The 22476-nt window shown below is 36.0% G+C and overlaps 1 protein-coding gene across 2 annotated transcripts in view; it reads left to right on the top strand.

The window, feature by feature from the left end:
* Positions 1 to 22476, top strand: part of LOC150100527 (uncharacterized) — a 551917-nt gene that overhangs the window by 454884 nt on the left and 74557 nt on the right. For both annotated transcript variants that reach the window (XM_090402464.1, XM_090402463.1), the window contains one exon: positions 194 to 331. In XM_090402464.1, the coding sequence (XP_090258590.1) occupies positions 194 to 331 (138 nt within the window). The remainder of the gene's footprint in view (positions 1 to 193; positions 332 to 22476) is intronic.

Here is a 22476-nt window from a genome sequence, read left to right as displayed (position 1 = left end):
TCATACCAGGCAGCAACACTATAAGTAAAATGGTGGTGTGTAAAAAAAAAGTATTTTCTTTGCACATTGACTCATGTTGGGTCAATAACGAGTCTTTATTGATTCATTCATAATAAAATTATTTTTTCACTATATGACATGAAAATTTATTAACATATTTTGATACAAAGCACATAACTTTTTATCATTATAGGAATTTTTCTTGACATCTGGAGTTCCAGAAGTTGAAAGTGCATTATACTTAAAAAGTGATGGTAAAAAAGCTTGGAAAAAACATTTTTTTGTTCTCAGGGCTTCAGGGATTTATTATTGCCCAAAGGGAAAATCCAAGGTAAATACTTTAAGTTTCAAATTAATTTTTGTGAAAAGATTTATTTTATTATTAAAAGGCTGCATGCTTAAACTTAGTTGATTCCTTAATGTTTTATATCTGTTATTGCAGTATTATTAATATTTGATATACACTGTTATTAGTTGATCTCTATGAAGAGAGATCTACTGAGCCTCTCATAATAGAATGAATGGCTCATTCTAGACTTTTTAATGCCTGTTGTATGCACATCCAGGTATCTTTCTTACTGCATGTATACCAATTACTTTTTCACTCTGCTTAAAGTAGCATGCACCAACTCAGCTTCACAAAATGGTAAATGAATTTCATCAATTATTTCATCAATTTCATCAAATACTTTATCAATTATTTTGCTTACTCTATCATCTATATGTTCACTGGACATCCACAGATGCCGTATGGTCACTCTGATGCTCAGTGATGTGTCACACCTTTTGCTTACTAAAGACTTGAAATGGTTTAAATTCAGTTGTTTTTGCTATTTACAGCCTCAGTTTTCTTTTTCTACCCTCCTCTCATCTGCTATGTAATATCAATAATACTCTTAAGCAGTACACAATTTTCACTGCTTAGCATCAGACCTCCAAATTGCTTATTCAGAACATGCAGTGGCTTGAAAAGTACCATCCTTGGTACTTTTTAAGCATTCAGTTCAGATATTATCCAACTCATACCACCACCTAGGCAACAAATGTGCTACAGGGTTCTTGTGGCTGGGATTACCATTAAGAAATAAATTATTATTTTTTTAAAATTACAATGATTCTGTTATAGTCCTTTCTTTTAGTGTTGCAAGGTGATCAGCATTCATTTTAGAAATTATGGACTTTACAACCATGTTATAAAAAAACTCTTTTATAACAAGATTCTGTCATAGATTGTTATAATTATTTGATTAATAAGAATAGTCACCATCATAACACTAATTACGAGTATAGATCATATTGGTCTATTCCAGTCTCATTATCTAATATTTTGAGGTCTACCCAGCCTTCTCTTTCCAATTGGTTTATATGTTATTACTTGTTTAGAATATCGGCTGTTCGCCATTCAGTTTACATGTTCTATCCAATTTTGTTTGTAATTGTTTAGTTTTTCTTGTATTGATTTTAATTTTAGTTCTTTTTAAAATATCTTTCTTCCTTTTTTTGTCTAATGTGCATTTTGCAGTTCTTCTCATGAATCCCATTTTGCTTGTTTTTATTCTTTGTTTATTTATTGCCCAAATTTTGCAGCCATATAATAATGGGAACTGCTGAAGTATACTGTATATTTTCAAGCATGTTTCTTTTTGTGGAGTGTTGATTAATTTTAACAGTATAGATGAGAACACAGACCGATAAGAAAATAACTATTTATTAACTTATTGCTGATCTTTCACTGGTATTTTATCCAGCATCTTCAGGGCACAATAACAGTTTGTCACAGTACGAAAGACAACCACAACCCAGTATATAACAGTGAGATTAGCATGAACAATTGTAACATATAACACAAAGACTACAGTCCTAATTAGGCACCATCTATGTTGAGGGGGGGGGGTAAGAAAGAACACACATGCAAGCAGGTATTAATTTAGTCTTAAGCTGACTGTCTCCCAGATCTTTGGCAAATTGTACAGCTATACTTGTTGAGGTTTGGAGTATGTTTCAAGGCTTCTGTTGATTTAAGAACAATCTCTCTGCCTTATAAAAGCTTCTGTGCAGCACTTTTGTTTTTTTTCAACCGATCCTGTCCTGTGTGTAGAAGTATCTAAAGCATGGTCTGTTAGACTTGCCATAGTGATAGTGCCAGATGTATTTTTATGTTCACTGAGGCGAATGTCCACAGTTCTTCCTGTCTGTCTGTAGTAAGCTTGATCACATGAACAGGGCATTTCATAGACTCCTGGATCTGATAAAGGAGATATTCTGTCTTTTGGTGAAATGATGAGAGTTGACAATTTCACATACTGCTTAAATACAGTGTGTAGTTGATGTTTATTGAGCACTCTAGGTAATAATTATTTCAGATATGCCTTTAAAGTATGGGATGGTGACAGTTTTGTTGTAGTTTTCTGTGGTAGACCGTGGGGGAGATTTCTGGGAAGCATTTAGTATTTTGTCTGTCTTATGGGGATTATAGCCATTGGCCAAGAAGGTGTGACATAAGTGTGTGAGTTCAGCAGTGAGAGCAATGTCATTGGTACAAATTGCTCTAGATCTGTGGATTAGTGTTCTTAGGATAATACCATATTATTAAGATGGGTGATAGCTTGTGTAAATAGAAAACCCACACATACAGGGAGATATTTACACAAACAATCACATCATCACCTATCTCAACCTAGTTTCAAATGACTTGTAATAAAATTAAATTCAATTACATAATGAAATGACACGACATTATATTAAAAATTAATTTTAATTATTATTATTATTCATTTAACATTATTGCTTGCCATTTATGAGGATAAGATGCTCCCAAATCTTGGCAATAAAGAGATAGTCATTCCAATTCAAATTTTATTGTTTTTAATATAAGATTGGTGTCCTTGTACTCATTTTTCAACAGACCATCCTGTTTGTCCAAAGTATGAGCAGAGGCACTTGCATTGAACTTTTGAAATGTGGTTTTGACTTGGAAGATAAATAGACATGCAGGAGTATCAAAGAAAAGGGAATGTATGTGGAATTATAAGGCAAGTGATTTTAATAGTCTTAGGTATCAACTAGGGGCAGTTCCATGGAGGGCAGAATTGGAAGGCCAGGATATCATTAGTGCTTGGGAAATTGTAAAGGAATATTTGTTAGCAGTGGATGATAAACAATATCAAACAGGAGCTGCAGTTGAAAAAGAGATTATGGAAGAGATATAAGGAGAGGGGTGGAAGGCAGATACATGAAGAATATAAGATGCAAGCCAGGAGAGTGACTAGTATGGTGAGGAAGGCAAAACCAGAATATGAGAAGAGATTGGCACTAAGATCCAAAGAAAATCCTAGAGAATTTTTTAGCTATGTGGCCAGTAGGAGGAGAAATGATTTTGGAAGAATGACATTGTGGGATAAAAACAGGAATAGTGACTGATGCAGAGGACATACTGGAGTTGTTCAATGAGCACTTTATTGGAGTATTTCATCCAGGAGAAGAATGTTTTAATACTAGAGGGATAGGACAAGTTCAGGGTTTAGAGATGCAAGAGAAGAGTGTGTTCCAAATACTGAGTACTCTGGATATCAGTAAATCTGTGGGACTGGATGGTATTTCAACACGGGTTTTGAGAGAATGTGCTAAGGAATTGACAGCTCCTTTGACCTGGCTTTTCAATGAAAGTCTGGCTACAGGAAAGGTGCCCAGGGAATGGAAGGAAGGTAAGATAGTGCCATTGCATAAGGGTGGTAGCAGACTGGAAGTGTCTAATTATAGGCCAGTTTGTGTGTCATCAGTAGTTATTAAGGTCTTGGAGAAATTAGTGAGGGACTACATATAGCATTGGGCAGATAGGGGTAATACTATCTGTGAGAATCAACATGGATTTGTAATCTTTTATAATAAGGTTACAAGAACATTAGATGAGGGAAAGGCATATACTGCAATTTTCTTAGACTTAGCGAAGGCATTTGACAGGGTGCCACATGATAAGCTGATATTTAAGTTGCAGCATGGTCAGGTTGGTCAACTGGATTCAGGATTGGCTGTCCGATAGGTATCAGAGAGTTGTGTATGGTGGAGCAGTTTCAAGGAGGCAGAAGGTTACAAGTGGGGTCTCTCAGGGCTCAGTATACTGGGACCTATATTGTTTAACCTTTATATCAGTGACACTGTCAGTGGATTGCATGGGGATATTCAGTTGTTTGCAGATGATGTGAAGCTGGGAAGGATTATTGGTAATAGTGCAGATGTGGTAGCCCTGCAAGAGGATTTGAATAACCTAGACAGATGGGCAAATGAATGGGGATGTTGGTTTAATACAGCAAAATGTAAAGTCTTCAAGTTTTGGATACATCGATGGGAGGAGCTATAATGGAGGAAGTAGGGGAGACAGATCTGAGGATGATGATTGATAGAAAACTGAAATTCAGGGAGCATATTGCAAAGGTGAAGATAACCCAGAGGATTGCTGCAATACTGAGAAGGACACTGACTTGCAGAGATAAGAGTTGTCATTCTGTTTTATAAGACCCTGATCAGACCACACTTAGACTATTGTTCTCAAATTTGGTCCCCAGGATTTGAAGGGGATAAATTAACTGTGGAAAAGGGTACAGAGGCAGATAACAAAGATGGTTTCAGGACTGTACAATGTCAGTTACGAGGATCGACTGAAGGAATGTGGACTGCAGAGTTTGGTGGATAGAAGGAAAGGTGATATAATCGAGACTTTTAAACTGTTGAGAGGCAGTTACGGGGTTGACACTGGGGAGTTCTTTCGCTTGGTGGAACAGGGGGAAGGACCGATGACAATAGACCATCCCTGGAAGTTACGAAAGGGAGCTGTGGAATACAATGCCTGTCAGAGTGGTTAGAGCTAGAATGGTCAATGAGTTCAAGGAGTGGTATGATAGACTTCGTGTTTCCTAAGAAGGACCTCCCATAATGAGTCTCTTGACTCCATGGAGGCCTGAATAATAATAATAATAAATTATATCTTTTCAGGATCTTAACAATCATCTGAGTTGCCTGCAATATATGGGATAGGGACTCGCTGTACAGGTTCAGGGTTTTTGGTGATGGGGTTGTAAAAGTTCAAGATGCGTTTTAAATTTCCTTGAAGTGAAACTCTTCTGTAGTAAGATGCAGTGAATGGTGTTCATTTCTTGTTGGAGAGCTTGGAATTAGAGCAGATAACATGTGCTCTGTTGAGCAAAGATTTGAAGATGCCTATTTTTTTAGATGAATGATGTGCTGACTGTTACAAGTCCATTGCCAAAAACTCTGAAACACCTTGTGATAATACTGATGATGATCAGTTAGTTTCTGGTTGAAATATTTGCTGTAATAAAATTACTATATTCTTATGAATATGTGTGTATAATAACTGTGATAATCACACCAGTTCCATTAAAAATTTGGGATATTCAGTTGTTTGCAGATGAGCAAAGTTGAGACAAACTAGGAGGAGTAGCGCAGATGTTGTAGCCTTACAAGTAGACTGGAATAGACTGAGTGAATGGGCAAGGATGCCACTCCAATGTTGCAAAATGTAAGGTTTTAAAATTTGGATGTAAAATTTATGCTTTGTGGGAATATAATTTTAGAGATGGAGGAAATAAGAGATCTTGGGATGATGGTTGATGAGAATCTAAAATTTAGAGGACACATTGCCAAAATTGTGATGACAACACAACAAATTCTGGGAATGATGAGAGGCTGACTTATTGAAGTAAGGAGATTCTATTTCCATTGTATAAGATCTTAATTAGACCACATATAGATTACTATGCACAGATTTGATCATCTGGTTTTCATAAGGGTTCAGAGGTGATTTACCAAGGTAGTTTCTAATCTGTGGAATGTTGAATATGAAGAAATATTGAGATGAAATTTACAGAGTCTAGTGGATAGGAGGAAGAGAAGTGATATGATAGATGTACTAGGGTTGTTTTAGGATTAATATTGAAGAAGTTTTTCATAAAATGGGAAGAGGGAGAAGAGGTCATCCCTAGAAGCTGTATAAGGAGAGTGTGAGCAAGGGAGTGTAATAAGTGAGTACTTTTGCATGGGGAGTTGTGAGTGATTGGAACGCGTTGCCTGAGAGTGTGCAGTCCACACAGAATGTGTTTAATGCAAGGTATGACGAGCTGTATGTATGACAAAAGAACCTCCTAGATGAGGCTTTGAATCCATATGGTTTTAGGATAATAATTATTATTATTTCTACCAACATTACTATCTACTCCATGGAATCAAAACATTTAATGTGGGAGATCTTCATATCAAAAATTAAAAATAAATACACACACTCTTCAAACTGTGCTTTAAGCTGGTGATGGGTAATGTATTCTACACGCTGCTCTCCAAGCTATAAACCTGCCCCTGACGCTCTTCTTATAAAACTTCTAAGAATGGCCTTTTGTTTTGTCCTTATCCATTCAGTGTACGGAAAATTTTCTTCTGCGTTAATCTGCTAAAATCTTCCTTAAATATCTCAATCATATAATCCCGTCATACTATCCACCATGCTCTACTGCTGGCATGTTTTTAATCTGTCATTGTATGTAACATTCCATACACCTGACATTAATTAATCACACTTTTTCAGACCTTTCCCAAAACTCATCTAAAGCAGGCGATCAATTCTTCCTGTAGAAGCTCATACATGGCCTAATCACATTCTTATAACTACTAACCTTTTTATTTCCACATGTCGTTATATTAAATCTACTTTAAAAGCAAGTACCTCTGGGAATTAATGATTACTCTTAAAAGATTTATCATGTCATCTTCCTTATACCCTCTTTTACCTTGCGGTGTCGAGGGTCCATTGATCATCGGATCTCACTCCGTTTACAGGATAAGGTGGTCAGCCTTATGCCCCGGTGTATCCTATAGCCTGTAGTGTTGAGTTCTAAAGGCCAGTTTGCCTGCTTTGTGGGATGAAAAACCCCAGAATAAACTGGGGAAAAAACCCTGCTGTCCATGCCCAAGACTGGCTAACTCGGCTATGGCTGAGGAAGATCCTTCAGTTCCTCACGTCACCGACGGGAATCGAACCTAGGACTCTACTTCCCCAGGCATATGGTTGCGAAGCACATAGCCACATCAAATTCCTGACATGTACCCTCAAGGGGTGTACAGGATATGATAGTACTACATGAAAAATTTACATCATTACTAACTTTCTATCAACAATTTTCCTCCAAATCAGTCTGTTACTTGCCAAGACTCCAACATTATCAGATCTTATATTTCTATTGTCTAAGGCACTTTGTACCCTATCAATCCACCTACATCTTGGTCTTCCTCTGTGTCGTTTTCCTGCCAACCTGGCAGAGCACACTTGTTTTGCTAATCTTTCCTCGCCCATTCTGTGGATGCTGACAATGTCAAGTTCTTTCCTAATATCCTCGTTTTTAATATGATATTGCCATTGATGCCATCTGTTCATGCTCTACTCTTTCTCAGGACTCTCATATCTGCAGTCTCTAGTCTTTGGTCGAGTGTTTTACTTCTGACCCAGTTCTCAGATCCATAAGTTAAAACTGGTTTGAACACTGTCTTGTATGCAGCTAATTTAGTGTTCCGACTAATTTCTCTCTTATTCCATATGAATTTATTCAATTGACTTCCTACCATACCAGCTTTTTTGATTCTGTTGTCTATTTCCATATTTAATTTGCCATCTTCAGTAAAAATCGTACCTAAGTAGCTGAAATGTTTTACTTGTTCCACAGGTTCCCTGTTCACAACACAGTTGCCATTTTCAACAATTCTACCTATTTTCATTGTCTTTATCTTTTTAATGCTGACCTTCATACCATATCTATTACAACAGTTATTCAATTTAGTCAGTGAACCTTGCAAACTTGTAGCGGATTTATTTAGAAGTAAACATCGTCTGCATAAAGCAAAGAGCTGACATGAACATCTCCAATTCTGATATCATGTTTAATACCACTCTAATTCATAATGTGATCCATATAGATAATGAATAACAGAGGGGATAATGTACATCCTTGTCTCACACCAGATTTAACATTAAACCATCTTCCTGTACTTCCTTCAATTCTAACTGTTGACTTACAACTCAAATAAAGACTAAGTATTGCCATATGACTGTAGCGTATTGAATAGCTTCTCTCTTGGCACCTTGTCATATGCCTTTTCCAAATCGACAAAAATTAAATACAGTTCTTTGTTATATTCCCATGCTTTCTCAACTATTTGTTGTAAAGTGAAGATCTGATCCTGACAGCCTCTATTTGGCCTGAATCCAGCTTGTTCTTCACCAAGCTTTTCTTCCACAATTCTTCTCAACCGTTTCTCAAGTATACTTGCATAGATCTTGCCAGGAACACTCAGTAGGGAAATACCTCTGTAATTCTCACATTCAGTTTTATTTCCCTTTTTATATATGGGTACTATTAGAGCTCTACTCCAATCATCGGGAATTCGTCCCTCTATGTAGTGCAGCCACAGTAACTTTTATATACCACCATACTTCAGCATTTCTGGTCGAATATCATTTACTCCTGCTGCCTTTCCACATTTCAAGCTTTTTCTACTTCAAGTATGGATCTGTATGCCTGTTGAATGTTTTTTACCACTGTGCTCTCACTACTTGTTTCATTTAGCAATTTTTCGAAGTAATTACTCCATACTTCAAGGATATCTTTTTCTCCTGTTTTCAAGTCACCTTTATCATCTCTAACTCCTTTTACAGCACTCTTTCCTCCATTTCTTAGCTTCTTCAACAACCTCCAGAATATCTTCCCACCTTCTTGATATTTATTTTCTATGTTCTTGCCAAAGTCCTCCCATGACTTTTGTTTAGCTAGTTTTACACATTGTTTAGCTTTCTTACATTTGTCTCTGTATTCTCTAAGAGCACAAGCTGACTTATTTGCCAGGAACTTTTGATATGCTTTCTTCTTTTCCTTCACTGCCTCTTTAACTTCCTGTGTCCACTATGGAGTGCTGATTTTTCTATCCTTGCAGACAACTTCACCACACGCTTCTCTAGCTGAATCAATCAGGGTTTTCTTCAAGGCTTGCCACTGAATCTCCAAGGTTTGGTTCCTATTCTCAAACTCTTTTATTTTTTCTTCAATAATCTTTGTGTATTTTAGTGTACAGTTCACATCTGAGAGCTGCTCAGCTTTCATTCGCTTTAAAACTTTCTTACATGTTATTCTTTTATGTGGAATTCAATTTTATCCTGCTCAAGACTAAACAGTGATCACTTCCAATTTCAAATCCTCTGTACACTGGTGTCCTGCACCATCAACAATAACATAGTCAATGAGACTTTTCTTATTCCTTCTTCTCTCCATGTGAATTTGTGCACATTTTTATGTTAGAACATGGTGTTAGTAATAACCAGTCCATGTCCTGAGCAGAAATCCAATAGGTATTTGCCATTATTATTAGCTATGCTCTTTTCTCCAAATTTTCCCAAAATATTTTTGTATGTCTGACAATCATTTCCTATTCTGCTATTTAGATCCCCAACAAGGGCCAACTTTTCCTTTTTCATTGTGTCAGTTGCTTTTTCTAAAGCCTCAAAAAATTCCTCCACTTCTACTTTAGTAGAACCTTCTGTGGGACCATAGGCACAAATAAGTCTCATTGTCCAATTCCCCATTCTGATATTTGCCCACATCACTCTATTTGAGACTGCCTGCCATTCAAGAAGATTAGCCTCATATTTTGTGTTGAATACTATGGCTACTCCTTCTTTTCCTTGATTATAACATTTTGTATTTATTGCTCAGAAAGATCTCACCACTTTTTGTCTTTTTTGTTTCATATAAGTACAATTAGATAAGTACCAGTTCGACATAATAGCGGTGACCGCTATTATGTCGAACTGGTACTTATCTAATTCTTCAGCTAGCTCCATTTCTTTGCCATTCATTCTTCTTATGTTGATAGTACCAATCTTTAACTCTAGGGATGTTGAGTTGGGGTGCATTTCAGGATTTGTTCCAGTATAGTTCGCCCACCATTTCTAGATCCCTTCTTAGCTTTGTGCCAAGAATAGTCTATTCATGCTGAAGGGGAGAAAGAAATGAAGGATGTACGAATTGGTCGCCAACATGCGAAATCACGTGCTTTCTTGTCTGTCGCTGTACTAGTACTAGCTTGATTTTTGTTGTTCTTTTTTTGCATTATTTTTTTATTATTAATTTGTATGATGGATCCAGTACAGTCAACAAGTTCTATTGTTACACGTTTCAGTAGCTCTTGCAAAAGAATATTGAATAATGTGCTGACATTCTGCGAAAAAGAATCGTCAGAAGGCCATCTTCTTGTTCCCCTTTCTCAAGTCATAAAACGTGCAAGTGCAATTGCGGGCGTATCGGGGTCGACTGTTAAAAGAATTCGTAGGGAATCAAAAGGTGAAGGTAAGCCAAAATTTAAATCTCCTAAAAAAAAAAAAGCGCCAGAATAAAGAAAACCATCGAAACCGTAGCTTTGAATGATTTTGATGTAGACGTTATAAGAAGAGCTATTCACGAATTTTACGTATTCGAGAAAAGAGTGCCGTTCCGAAATTGATTCCTGTGCTTAAAGAAAAAATTAATTTTCCTTGGAAAAGAGAAACTTTAAGGAAAATACTTCATGAAATCGGATTTTGTTTCAAAAAGTCCCAGAATAAAAGGAAACTTATCATGGAGCAAAGTGACATTGTTTTATGTAGAACGCAGAATTTGCATGTATTAACACTCTACGTACATTTTTCCAACTGTTATACAAGCAAAATAGTTACACTTTAAAAACAGCAATGTTCGTAAAAGAAAAGCTAAATTTTCCGACCTGTAATGATAAACAAACTCAGTTTGTTTATTATTACATCCCAGAAGACAGACTGATTACCCTATTATCGGAATGGATTCTCCTTTTTCTGACATGCGCAGTAGTTTCGAGGGACCTCAAATCGGTGGGCGAACTATAGCTGACTTTTCATTGTTCGCCCTGGTTCCCTGGGGAAAACAACGGGGCCTTGTTTAACCGGGCGATGCCCCAGCCGGCATGAAATTTTGTCATGTTGTACCATAATTTTCTATATTGGTTTAAGCCAATAAGAATACAATTTGGTTGGCTAAATCCCAAATTGCCAGCCCATCCTCATTTGTTCAGTATCCAGGTAGATACCGAACAGGGTGCACCACGAGAAGATGAGGATTGGACATTAGGTCAGAAGACCTGGTCGGTTCTCCTCATTCCTTTATAGGCTGTGTTGAGGTCTCCTCTCAGTTATACAGCTTTGACCCTTAAGCACCCCTAATAAAATATTTATTAGACCTATTGTAACTCCATTTCTAAGCTGAATATTATTGATTCATCACTTTTATTTGGATTTAGCATTAAGCATTCCAGTTAATTACAACATTCTGAAAATGATAAAAACTGAAAAGTTTGAATTTTTCATTCTTTCTTATCCTCTGCAGACATCTATACAGGCTCATTGTATTTTATTTATTAATAAAATAATAATAGAAATGCTAAATTGACCAGTTGCTTTGTGACTGGTCAGTGAATTTAGTGCTCCTGTACAAGTGGTGATTTTTATCTATTTTATTGTGTTTTACCTTTAGAAAATTAGATTAGTGTTTTATATAATATTAGTATATTATAGATTTTGGTGTATTTAGTGTTTTATAACATATTTTTATTAAGATATTGCAGTATTAAATATATTTTAAAATGGCATAAGAAACGTAACACTAAGAACAGTGAAGTCGAGAACAACAAGGCTTGCCCTGCTAAGGAGGATATTGAAAATGAATTAACCTCCAATTGCAAAATTAAAGCAGATTATTAGACAAATGATGTGGGAATTATAAAAAATCGAGCAGTGTTTGAATGAACATAGGGAGGAAAAGAAAATTAAGCAGCAAAATATGGAACAAAGTACTGAATCAGGTAAGGTGGTAAGTAACGAAAATCGGGTAAGTAACATTGTTTATAAAAAGAAGGATATTGTTTCGTATGGTTACCATCATAAAACATGCCATTGATGAGTGGGTTATAATTTCAAATTTACCTATAGCAAAAATTAAAAATATGGCACATGCAATTCAAAAACAGAAAAGAAATGTAAACAAAACTATAATTGTAGTAGGTACTAACAACTTTACTAGTGATAAGTTCAGTATCAGAGAAGATATGAAAGGGTTGTTGTAAGAAGTGAGAAAGTGAAAATCGTAATTATATTACCTCCATGTGATTAAAATGAATTAAGAAGAAGTGCTATGATGGCAAATTATTCACTGCAAAGGCTGTATAGAAGGAATGGATGTGAGTTTCTGGGAGTAAGTCTGAAGGAAGATTAGATCTCTGTAAGAGGGATGGCCTTCACTTTAATGTATTTGGTATCAGAAGTCTCAAAAACTAATTGTTATGAGACCTTACGCAGGGAAACTAAATTATATTGGGAGGAATGGTGAGAACCTGTGTGTAAGAGTGACAATGTTATGTAACTTTTGTAATGATGGGAATGGACATTATCATGGAAATGATTACGAGGAGAGAATTTTGGCTTTGTGTTCATCCAGTTCGGACCCAACAAACTGTGTGCAAAGATGTCTGCAGATATAAAGCACTAGAGAAAACAGATATCTGCAAGTTTTCCAACTGTGCCATGCAGACTACAGATAAGAGTGTACCAAAGAACATGGAGGTAGCTTGGGTCTGTATATGAATGCTAGGAGTATCAGAAACAAAGGGTTTGTTGCCTTTGTCAATATGTTGGGAGGTTAGATTGTAGGAATTAGTGAGATCTAGCTATCAGAATTGGACATACTAACTGGTATCAAGTGTAAAGGGTACAGTATTTTGTAGGAAGTATAGACAAAATAGGAAAGGAGAGACATGCTGCTAATAATATAAATGACTTGAGACCTATGATTGCAATACTAGTAACAAATTTTCATGTGGCAGTGAGATTGAATCCATCTGGTGTAAGTTTAAATCTAATAAGATCAAATACATAGTGCAGTGTTGTTACAGACATGGTGGATCAGTTGCTAATGACAAAGAAATGTATCACCAAAGAAATACTATAGGTGTGAATAGAGTAATCATAATGGAGGACTTTTGTTATCCAGACATTCATTGGATAGCAGTAAAATCTCATGAGAAGAATGAAATTTAATTTATTAAGCTGTTGTGAGACAACTTGCTCAAGCAGCAAGACCTCAAAACTAAAGAATGATAGATAGACTTGATTATAGTGTCAGAGTGTTTCAGTTAAAGACTATTCTGCCTCCAGTTGGTGACAGTGATCATGCAATACTTACTTGGGAAGATGAATGTTCCATTCAGAAAAGATAATATGCTGAACTACAAAGCAGGAAATTATGACCAACAGAGGAGTATAGAGAAATGGTATCAGTTGCTGGACAGGAAGCATTTAAAAAAATCCTTAAATGATGCAATAAATGGTCCGAACTGGATGAACACAAAGCCAAAATTCTCTCCTCATAATAATTTCCATGATAATGCCCATTCCCATCATTACAAAAGTAACATAACATTAGAAAATGTCCCTAGAATTTGAAGAATAAATAGGGTAGAAGTAAAATCGATGTGTAATCTTATCAAGCAAGATGTGGAAGGAATACCATGTGCATAAGGATGATGTCTGTTACAAAAATTATAAGCAGCAAGCCAGACGAATCACAACTGTTGTACAGGAAACTAAGTCTAAGTATGAAAAGAAACTGGCTGTGCAAGTAAGCTAAAGAAAACCCCAAAGAATTCTATCTCTTTTATTTACAGCATAATGACAGAATTCTTTGCAGATGGTGTGTGTGAGAGTGACAGATGCAGAGGAAGTTGTCCAACTAACGAGTGCCCATTTTGCTGATAGCTATCAACCTGGTATATGCAATATTGAGCTCACTGCTACCTCTTCACTGCGTGAAGAAACTGAGTGTATGAAGAGGAAATATTATATTAGAGCTGTTAACAAACTGAATAATAATTCAGCAATAGGCACTGATGAAATATCAGCACAGATATAAAAGAGTCTTTAGCTGAACTCTGTGTTCCTTTCACCATGCTATATAATTTGAAACTCAGAACAGGGAAGATTCCGCAGGAGTGGAAAGAATGTATGGTAATCCTATTGCACAAGGGTGAGGCAAAGACCAGTGTATCCAAGTATCGACTTAAGAGTGGGGTGGGGCGAAGATCTTGGAAAAGTTGGTTAGGGCTCGCATTGAGAAATGGGTTAACAGAGAATCTCTATTTTGCAATGAACAGCATGGGTTTACTAAGGTAAGGTCATGTTTTGCAACTTGCTCACAGCTAATCACCTTTTATTCTTGTATAGGGAGTAGGTGAGGCAATTTCAGCCATATCTAACTTTTGGAGACTGAAGGGACAGTTAAATCTCCACTGGTAGCCAAGAGATAGCTGGACCAAGACTATCATTAATTATACATAATGTCCAGTGAAGAGAGGTTATTGACAGGTGTCAGCATCTTGTGGTCCCTAAATCTAACACCATGTTTACTGTTTGAAAATAGTGTGGGTTCTACAGTCAATTTTTTTGAGATTATGGGACAAAAAAAAAAACTTTTACCTGTGCTAAAGATAGACTAACTCAGGAACCATTTGAAAAATGTCTTAGTAAAAGTTTTTCTAGTCAGCGACTACAATTGAACTTACTTACATTCTATAATAATGTTACGATTGAGTTAAACAACGAGAATGGATACGCCATAACACTTTTGGATTTTACTAAGGCTTTTGACAGAATGCAGAATGGAAGAATATTGCATAAATTGGAGAATATGGAATGGGATTATAAAATATTAGAGGATAAGAGGATGACTTACTGACAGATATCAAAAAGTGGTATATGGGAGATGTGGGTCTGCAAACTTTAAGATAACCAGTGGTGCACCACAAGAATCAGTCTTTGGTTCATTATCGTTCAATCTGTATTAGTGACATTGGGAAGGATTTGATAGGCAACATACAGCTATTTGCTGATGATGCAAAGACAGGTAGGATAATGCAGTACTTGTAGAATGATTTGAATAAGCTGGAATTGTGGGCATTGGAAAATGGATGTCAGTGAATGTAAAGTCATGCACTTTGGTGTGATTAGATATCCAATTATTATTATTATGTGACACCTACAGGGAGTCCTAAGGTGCAATGTGGGAGGGCACTCTACTTCGTTAAATACATCTCACCCTCTCCACTACTGTTAAATTCTCTTAATATGACACTACTACCATCAATGCCATCCACCACCCATCACCACCAACAACAGTATTTTTGTCTGTAAATTGTATGTTTTCTGAAGGCCGATTTGTCTGTACGAGGATGAAACACTCCTTTCAAGAGAAAGACACTTAACTTGAGTTTCTGGGAGAAAAACCCTGCTCCCTCCATATGAGATTGGCTAAATCCCCTTCAGTTGAAAAAGACTATATAAGGATTCCCCTTGTCATGACAAGAATCAAATGTCTTTTCCAATCAAAGGGCGCAATATTCCATTGTTCAAGTACACCACTGTATATGCATCTCCATCTCCCTTTATATATATATGTAGTCATACCCTGACTTACACTACCCTGGAGTTACGCGATTTCTTATATGTATGTATTCCCATCCCGCTTCACCACTAGTCGTATCTTTTCTATTCGCCATTGTTGCACATGCTGTGAACAAGCATTGACGTGTTTCACGCGGTCTCCATTCATACACGACTTTTAGTCTACAAACCTTGCGACTGTTTAATGTTCTGTTCTTGATAAAAATTTTATCACATAAAAAAATAATAATGTCGTCCAAAAGAAGCAAGTCCGATTCTTCTACAGCTAGCAAGAAAAGAAAAACATTGAAACATCGGAGACAAAACTCAACATTATTAAGGATTTTGAAGGCGGAATGAAAATTTGTGAGCTATCAAAGAAGTTCGATCTACAGGAATCCACAGTAAGAACAATCATGAAAGATAAAGAAAGAATTCTTGCTGCTGTGAAAAATGCCCAATCATTGAATTCAAGCATAATTCGTAAACGTCATGGGATTATTGGTGATATGGAAACGATGCTTAAATTATGGTGTGATAATCAAGTGAGAGTAAAAAATTGTCCAGCTGATCAAACGACAATATGTAGCCAAGCCAAGCTGATTTTTGAGAGGCTAAAAGTAGAAGCTGGAGAAGCAGCCAAAGAAGAAAATTTCGTGGCCAGTAATGGTTGGTCAACCGATTTAAAAATTGCTGTAACTGGCACAGCATCACAGAGAGGCGGCAAGCACTGATAAAGAGGCTTCGTCTGCTTTTCCTGAGACACTTAAGGCTATCATCGAGGAAGGTAGTTATAGCAGTCAAACCATATTTAATGTAGACGAGACCGACTTGTTCTGGAAAATAATGCCTAAGAGAACTTTCATCGCACGTGAAGAAAAAACGTTTCCTGGATTTAAGGCTTCCACAGACCGGTTGACAGTAATGCTTGGTGGAAATGCAGCTGGTGATTGCAAGTTAAAACCTCTCTTAATTTATCGCTCCGAAAATCCAAGAGCTCTGAAAAAAAATCTAAAGCTGGCTTGCCAGTGATTTGGAAGTCAAATTCTAAAGCTTGGGTGACAGCTTCTATTTTTGAAGACTGGTTTGTTCACCACTTCATACCTGAAGTTGAACATTATTGCCAATTTAAAAAAAATTCCATTTAAAGTTATGCTCATTATTGATAATACACCTGGTTCCTCCTGCAACTTTAATTGATTTTGATCCACGTGTAAAAGTTGTTTTCTTGCCTCCAAATACAACCAGCTTATTTCAACCAATGGACCAAGGAGTTATCAAAACATTCAAAGCGTACTACACACGGCATTCGTTTGCGAGTCTGAATGAAGCTATGAGGCAAAATGAGCACCTGTCTGTTAAAGAGTTTTGGAAACAGTTTAATGTTTTAGATGCTGTAAGGATTATCGGAGATTCTTGGGGTGAAATTACCCAAAAAAACCTTGAATGGTGTCTGGAACAAACTTTGTCCATCCTTTTTTAAATGCGAAACGGAAATGTTGCCAGAAACTGATCAAGTTGCTTAGGCAATTAGATTTAAAAGTCGACAGTGAAGATGTCAGCGAGCTGTTAGACTCGCATGACAAGGAACTTACAATTGACGAGCTCATAGAAATGCATGAGCAAGCGCTACTGAAGAGACCGAAACCTCAGATCCAGTTCTACCAGAAAAGTACATGATAATTGCAAAATTAACAGAAGGTCTCAGCTTAATTAAGAAAGGTTTACAGATTTTGGAGGATATTAGATTCTAACGAGGAACGAATTGTAGCCAGAAGGCAAGGAATAAAAAAATCATTGGCTTGCTCTGAAGAAATTTTGCGTGACAAGAAAAAGACATTATGCCATAAGACGAATCTATTAGATTTTATGAAACCATTGACATCGAAATAAAAAATAAACATAATTGTAGTTTTTCGTAAAAACTACAATTATGTTTATATTTTTTTAAAAAATATAGGTGTTTTTATAAATCCTTGGTCCCAATTAACTAATAAATTACATGCAAAATTATACCCCAAGTTACGCGAATTCGACTTATGCACTTTTTGTTGGTCCCACCTACCGCGTAACTTCGGGGGTATCACTGTGTGTGTATATATATATATATATATATATATAAATAATGATTTCAATTTGCTGGAATTGTTGGCATGGGAAGATGGATGCCATTTCAATGTCTGTAAATGTAAAGTCATGTGTGATTAGAAATCCGGTGGGATGATGCTAGAAGAAACTAATCAGGCTTGGGATCTTGGAGTGTAAGTAGATAAGTTGAAGTGCAGGGACTATGTAGCAAAGATTGCAAATACAACTCAGAAGATAACTGCAATGCTGAAACGAACATTGACATGTTCGTTTCAGCATTGAAATGTAAAGATAAGGATGTCATTTTACCTCTTGAGATAAGGATCTCATTTTACTTTGCAAGGGCTTGATAAGACCGCACTTGGACTATTGGGCACAGGTCTGGTCTCCTGGCTTTTGCTGTGATTCTGATGTAGTGGAAAGAGAGAGAGAGAGAGTGCAAAAGAGAGTATCAAAAATGATATCAGGATTGTGAAATACTGATTATGATGACAGATTGAGTATTTGTAGATTGCAGAACCTAGCAAACAGAAGAAAGAGGGGTGAGACTTACAAACTTCTGAAAAGGTCATAGAGGATTTTAGTTGAAATTTTTTTATTTTATAGAGGATGGATAAAGAACAAGAGGGTATCCTTGGAAGCTGAGAATGAATGTTGCCAATATGGGGGTGAGACTTAGGTTTTTCCAAAGAGTGGTACACAATTGGAATGGATTGCCATTGGATGTTGTGTGTGTGTGCAAGCAGTGTGACTGAATTCAAGTATGACAGCTGGTGTGTGCAGTTTGTGGCCTCCCTGGAGGTCTCTGTTAATAATAACATTTTATGTTCTGACCTTTCCATTAAGGTCATCTTCAGGAATACATATATATTCACACACATACACGATTACATTACAGCTGCTTCAAATCTAAAACTACTTAATTAGAAGAAACACACGTATAAACCACAGTGAAAATTATTTAATTGTAAATATTTCATCCTAAGTATCTTAGGACATCATCAGTACAGTATTTAAACAAAAATTAGGAATAACATACAGTTAGGGTGCATGATTACAATAGAATCTCATGAAAACGTGCATAACGTGCTAAAGTAGTACAAAAAAAAAAAAACGTTAATTATTTAACACAGTTTTGTATGATAATTTCCCATACTTTAGGAATAGTAAGAACGTCATTGCGGTTTAGGTTTGGTCTGTGTAGTAGGGCTTCAGAACTTTCTTTGTATAAACGTTCATGTTTAAATAAAGATCTATGTAAAAGTTTAGCCTTTTCCCAATGGATCCTATGGTTTGGATTTTCAATTCCATGTTGAGAGAGGCCAGATTTCTGCGGTTTAAGAAGACGAATGTGGTCTTGATGTTCCGAGATGCGTTTCTGAACAGACCTACCTGTCTGTCCAAAGTAAGATAATTTGCATGAGCATGGAATCTCATAAACATCAAGGGTGAGAATTTGTCCTTAGGAGAAGGTGATAGGTTTGTAAGTAGTGGCAAAATTGTATTTCTTCATAATTTTAGAAAGACGTTCTGAGATGCCTTTAACGTAAGGTATGGGAATCCTATGCACTTCTTCCTGTCTGGTTTGATGTATGCAGAAGTGACTGATGATTTTTTGAGTTGTTTTGGGATTATATCCATTTAGGATGGCTGTATTTTTGATAACTTCTAATTCCTGGTTTAAAGATTCTTCAGAGGAGCAGAATTTGTGTGCTCTGGAAACTAGTGATTTAATAATGCCAGATTTCTGAGATGGATGATAAGCAGAAGAATTGTGAATGTAGCGACCTGAGAATGTAGGCTTGCGAAAGACGGAAGTGGCGATGGAACCGTCTTCTTTTCTTTTGATGTGTAAATCCAAAAAAGAGATACCCTGTGGAGATTCTTTTTCTAACGTAAAGTTGATGTGATGATGAAGAAGGTTAATTTTATCTAGAAACAGTTGTAATTCAGGTTCGGGATGATTCCATACTGCAAATACGTCATCGACATATCTTAGCCAAATTTTTGGTTAGGGTTCAAAAGTGAATATTTTTTCCTCAAGGTGTTCTAGAAACAAATTTGCTAGGTTTGGTGATAAAGGAGATCCCATTGCTGTTCCTTCCTCTTGCTTGTAAATTTGACCTTTCCAGGTGAAGTAACCTGATGCAATAACAAACTTGAACAATTCAACTATATCAGACGGAAATTTTTGAGTTAGTAATTCTATTGTTTCTTTATGGGGAATGTTAGTGAAGAGGGAGACAATGTCGAAGCTGATTAACAAGTCAGTTTTTGATAGTTGAATGTCTTTAATTTTTGTGTGAGACTGAGTGGCCTATGTGAGGGCGGAGAAGGTTAGATAAGAATCTTGATAACTTGTACGTTGGACAGCTGATACAGTCTACGACAGGTCTAAGTGGAACATTAGTTTTCTGTAGCTCAGGTAAGCCATAAATTCTAGGAGGTCTTGCGTGGTATGTCTTAAGTTTTTTGATTGTTTCTTCATCTAAGGAGGAAGTTTCATTAAGTAGCTTATTTAATTTTCTGAGTTGACGATTCGTAGGATCAAAATCCAATTTGGAGTAAGTATTACGATCTCGAAGAAGTAAATTAATTTTTTGGTCATATAAATTGGTATCAAGAACCACAGTGGTATTTCCTTTATCAGCTCTAGTAATGATTAAATTTTTGTTACCAACGGAAAAATGGGTAGTCAATTTATCTAACCGTCAACTAACAAAAGATGAATTAAATGTTCTAGCAAGAGGCCATAAATTTGCGATTTCACCAAAGTGTTTCCCATATTTAGACTTTATACATAATATAGAAAGAAACATCAAGCATCTCTCCAGTATTGAAGCCAACAAACTTCGTTTCGAAGTAGCTAAAGTGATCTACAATGCCAAACCTTCAGAATTAAATATACTACCGTCGGAATTGAAAGCTATTATTTCCTTAAAACGTAACAAAAATTTAATCATTACTAGAGCTGATACTACAAGCAAGAGGAACAGCAATGGGATCTCCTTTATCACCAAACCTAGCAAATTTGTTTCTAGAATACCTTGAGGAAAAAATATTCACTTTTGAATCCAAACCAAAAATTTGGCTAAGATATGTCGATGACGTATTTGCAGTATGGAATCATCCCGAACCTGAATTACAACTGTTTCTAGATAAAATTAACCTTCTTCATCATCGCATCAACTTTATGTTAGTAAAAGAATCTCCACAGGGTATCTCTTTTTTGGATTTACACATCAAAAGAAATGAAGATGGTTCCATCGCCACTTCCGTCTTTTGCAAGCCTACATTCTCAGGTCGCTACATTCACAATTCTTCTGCTCATCATCCTTCTCAGAAATCTGGCATTATTAAATCACTAGTTTCCAGAGCACACAAATTCTGCTCCTCTGAAGAATCTTTAAACCAGGAATTAGAAGTTATCAAAAATACAGCCATCCTAAATGGATATAATCCCAAAACAACTCAAAAAATCATCAGTCACTTCTGCATACATCAAACCAGACAGGAAGAAGTGCATAGGATTCCCATACCTTACGTTAAAGGCATCTCAGAACGTCTTTCTAAAATTATGAAGAAATACAATTTTGCCACTACTTACAAACCTATCAACCAAATTTACAACTTATTACCTTCTCCTAAGGACAAATTCTCACCCTTGATGTTTGAGATTCCATGCTCATGCAAATTATCTTACTTTGGACAGACAGGTAGGTCTGTTCAGAAACGCATCTCGGAACATCAAGACCACATTCATCTTCTTAAACCGCAGAAATCTGGCCTCTCTCAACATGGAATTGAAAATCCAAACCATAGGATCCATTGGGAAAAGGCTAAACTTTTACATAGATCTTTATTTAAACATGAACGTTTATACAAAGTAAGTTCTGAAGCCCTACTACACAGACCAAACCTAAACCGCAACGACGTTCTTACTATTCCTAAAGTATGGGAAATTATCATACAAAACTGTGTTAAATAATTAACGTTTTTTTTTTTGTACTACTTTAGCACGTTATGCATGTTTTCATGAGATTCTATTGTAATCATGCACCCTAACTGTATGTTATTCCTAATTTTTGTTTAAATACTGTACTGATGATGTCCTAAGATACTTAGGATGAAATATTTACAATTAAATAATTTTCACTGTGGTTTATACGTGTGTTTCTTCTAATTATGAACGCACCACAGGTTTCGTTATTTAAAAATAAAAATAAAACTACTTAGTCTACGAATATCTAGCCTCAACTCTTGTAGTTAAAAAGGTACTCCTATCCCCACCTAACACAAAAATTATAAATACCCTAAGAAAGAAAGAAATAATAATTTGCTCGAATGATAATAATGTCAAAAGAGAACTGCAATGGAATAAAACTCCCTTTTGTTTTTAAACAGATATAATAAAATAAAAGTAACAACCTATTCAAGGTATACATTTTTGGTCGTTTTTATAGATAGAAATACATTTTTATTAATACAGACCAGTATTTTACAAATAAACATTTATTAAAACCTACCAGTTTCGCCAGCAAACTGTCTGTCTTTTTCAAGGTATTACGGAGATATGAAAGTAAATGCAAATTAAAAGGAACATAAAAAACGTTGTAAACCAAACTTTTGGTTTGGTTTGGTTTACGTTTTTTATGTTCCTTTTAATTTGCATTTACTTTCATATCTCCGTAATACCTTGAAAAAGCCAGACAGTTTGCTGGCGAAACTGGTAGGTTTTAATAAATGTTTATTTGTAAAATACTGGTCTGTATTAATAAAAGTGTATTTCTAAGTAACAACCTACTGAGCAAAAAGATAATACACCAGAACACAAACTA

This window comes from Typopeltis vanoorti, chromosome 13, assembly GCF_054136105.1.
Source record: "Typopeltis vanoorti isolate ZY-2024b chromosome 13, IOZ_Tvanoo_1.0, whole genome shotgun sequence".
NCBI lineage: Eukaryota > Metazoa > Arthropoda > Arachnida > Uropygi > Thelyphonidae > Typopeltis > Typopeltis vanoorti.
This window is presented reverse-complemented; position numbering and strand designations above follow the sequence as displayed.